A 3,135-nucleotide genomic window follows, 5' to 3' on the forward strand; every position below is an offset into this window, starting at 1 on the left:
GACTTAAATAATATAGGAATCCCTCCCTTCAGGCAAGTAAATTACTCAAGACATTTTTTTTCAGAAACGGTAGGCTAATGATAGACATGTACGTACATCTCTTGGATTTTCTGGCAAAAAGGTTCTGATCAATTGTACTGCATAATAAAAAACGAACAAGAACTTTCTGTTCTTTATTATTGAACTAATCAATCAGATTGAGATGTTTCTTTAACATGTCATAAACACTCCAAATCGAGCTTACAGAGGATTACTTCACACAGTCCTTATTGGTCAATTAATCATGCACTCAAAAATTCAGCATACCATCTACCCATTTATTGAAAGAATCTGTATTCAGCAACTCAGTTCACGAAAGCACAGTGGTGTCTAATTTGCCCGGTGATTCCAGTCAAAACTTCAATTTCTGACATCTTTTCCATAGAATGCTTGAAGTTTTCAAAGAAGCTATTTTCCTCCAACTGCTTAACAACAACTTTTTTGGCAACAGAATGTGTGAGAAGGGCAGCATCAGACTGGAAGAGGCCCCTCTTTGCTTGAAGATTAGTAAAGTAATGGCTATCAAAAGTGAGGGAGCTTTTGGGATCCATTTCTACAGAGGTTGTAGTGTCTGTAAGGCTGGTACATTTGCTCTTCAAAAATTGGGCATAGGTGGGATCTAGGGAAGGGTCTGTGTCTCCTTTTCCTGTGAAGTTGTACAGTCTGTTGTGGAATCCAGCACAGTGGCCATTTCCTATGGTATGTGCACCTATTCACAGAAGTCATAAACATCAAATTGAGAATCATGATTAGTCAGTATTTTAGTATTTAAAATATATTTATCTGTTAATGTTGATAGATATTTTACAATGATAATAAGGAGTGGAGTGTAATGATATGAACATTTTAACAATTTTTTTTATCTTTCATCTTATATTGGACAGACATTTACACGCCAAAATATTAATATTTAGCAATAAACATAGTATTTTCAAAATAAACAGCACATAAAATTCATGTCATATAGTAAATAAAATTGTTTCAAATTAAAATAAAATAACTTTTAAGTAAACAAAATGGTTCCAAATTGATATTTCTTGATATTTTTCAGATAAATGAATTTAAGATATCTATTCTAATTTTCTACCTGAAAGAACCACGAGATCCTTGACAGTTAATCCTTTTCTTTCAAAAGAAGTTCGAAGTTGCGAAAAAATTGCAAAAGGTGGAGGAAGGTTGGCCAAAACCTCATTCTGTTGAGATATTATTCCATCTCTACGTCCTGTTCTAACACGCCAAAATGGACCTCCACTCTGCACATAACTTCAAACATTAACATAAAAATTTCACATATAGCTCACAGATACTCGAAGTTTAAGAATTTCACATATAACTCCATAAACACTCAAATGTCTCTTCAGAAATGAACAATTCAATTATGGATTACAATTTATTACCCCAACAACCACAGCATTTCGAGTAACCAGTGCAAGAATGTCAGCACAGGAAACGACGCCTGGACATTTCTTCTCTAACTCTGCCTTAGCATCATCAATTACTTCAAATCCACGCAGGCTCAGGTTTGGGATGGCATTTCTCTCTGCTGTGTTGGTGGCTGTGGAATTCAGAAGCACTAATCCATCGCAGCCCTAGTCAAATTTACCACAACAAACCAAAACCAATCAAATTTAGATACTAAAATCTATTTATAGAGGAATATTGCACAAATAAATTGGGTTATTGTTAAAATTGTTTTCGGAGAATTTTTTTGCATTAACATTTCATATCGTATGAAGAGAATTTTTATCTTTTTGCGTTCTCTCTTATCATCTTAATGATGCACAACAGAATGTGATGTTTTTAATTTCCTTACGCTCTCTCATCATCCTGATAATGAATCATGGTGTGATTTTTTATCTCCTTCTGCTCTTTCTTATCATCCTAACGATAGATCATAAAGTATGATCCATTGATGCAAAAAATCTCTAACATAATCTAGATTTTAAAAACTTGATAATATTAATATAGTACTGACTCGAACAAAACAATCATGGAAATGCATCCGTAAGAGAGGAGCCGCAAGGGTTCGATCCTTGGCTATGTATTTCTTCACCACAAGTTCAACTGTGGCCTCAGCCGAAGGGCAGCTCTTCTTGTAGAAATTACGCCTCAAAGCCGATCCTTCACACACACACATAATAAGTGCATAATTTAAAATTTATTGGCAATATTCTGAATACCTCCATGATGAACCCATGATTGCTTGCCTCTTCTGACGGGCGTTCATTAAATTGACTCAAACAACGGGACAATGTGTGCATCGTTCCGTACAGTAGTTTTTTGAAATTTATGTTGCGCGGTCATATGCCAAAAAGGGAAAATATTTTTTTAAAAAAAGAAAACGCTTACTGTCATACTACCTATTGAAGAAATGTTTTGATGGTCGTGGTGTGGAAAAGTCAGAGGGACAATGAGGTGAAGCTGTTCGATGAATGGTATCTAGTTGGCATGCATATCCGCTGAACCTTTAAAAAGCTAGTTGACTCTTGCATGATATGTTTATTTATTTGGATATGATATTTATTAAAAAATATTCAACTTATCTACAATGATTCCACATCATCATGTTGTCGAAGATCTTGTTTTAATATCAAATGTTTTAATGGGAAATTAGTGTGAATGAAATGGTTTGTTTGTTTATTATGTGATTGTATTAAATAAAAGATACTCCTACTGTTCCATTATCAAATCATAGCATTACGATGTTAAACATGAGCATCCTTTTATCAAATAAGTGCATCTCTTTGTTACATAGTTGCACAAGACACTCATGTCCATTCACAACTCTCATGTTCAAGCACATTATAATTTTCTACAACTTTATAGACATCTTCTTCCACCTAAGATCTCAACAATTTTCAACAATTAGACTCTACCAATCTTCAATAATGAAATTGTTTCATCTTACCTTTATATTTTTGTTTACATGTTTTTGTCACAATACTAGTGTTAGAGTAGCTTAATTAAAGAAATATGAATATTGTTTCATATTTGTTGGGTTACTAGAATTCAATTCGATTTCACTAAGTTAGATTAGAACATAAAAAGGTATTATGATTAGTGATTGTTCATATTGTTTACATAATTAGTACATCA

The 3,135-nt window shown here is 33.5% G+C and overlaps 1 protein-coding gene across 1 annotated transcript; it reads right to left on the reverse strand.

Moving 5' to 3' along the window:
* Nucleotides 1-344: 344 nt before the first annotated feature.
* LOC131039337 (peroxidase 56-like) lies at nt 345-2,176 on the reverse strand. The gene is made up of 4 exons (XM_057972048.2): nt 2,015-2,176; nt 1,437-1,628; nt 1,127-1,292; nt 345-748 (listed from the first exon to the last, which is right to left on the reverse strand). Exons 1-4 carry the CDS (start codon nt 2,174-2,176, stop codon nt 345-347), a joined length of 924 nt encoding a protein of 307 aa, XP_057828031.2.
* Nucleotides 2,177-3,135: the final 959 nt, after the last annotated feature.

The sequence above is a fragment of the Cryptomeria japonica genome, chromosome 9 (genome assembly GCF_030272615.1).
Source record: "Cryptomeria japonica chromosome 9, Sugi_1.0, whole genome shotgun sequence".
NCBI classification, from domain to species: Eukaryota; Viridiplantae; Streptophyta; class Pinopsida; order Cupressales; family Cupressaceae; genus Cryptomeria; species Cryptomeria japonica.

Coding starts and splice junctions, on each gene's coding strand:
- LOC131039337 (XM_057972048.2), bottom strand. CDS start 2,176: ATGTGTGTGTGTGAAGGATCGGCTTTGAGGCGTAATTTCTACAAGAAG. Junction 1,629..2,014: donor TCCATGATTGTTTTGTTCGA/GTCAGTACTATA, acceptor AAATTTGACTAG/GGCTGCGATGGATTAGTGCT. Junction 749..1,126: donor GGATCTCGTGGTTCTTTCAG/GTAGAAAATTAG, acceptor TTCTGTGAATAG/GTGCACATACCATAGGAAAT.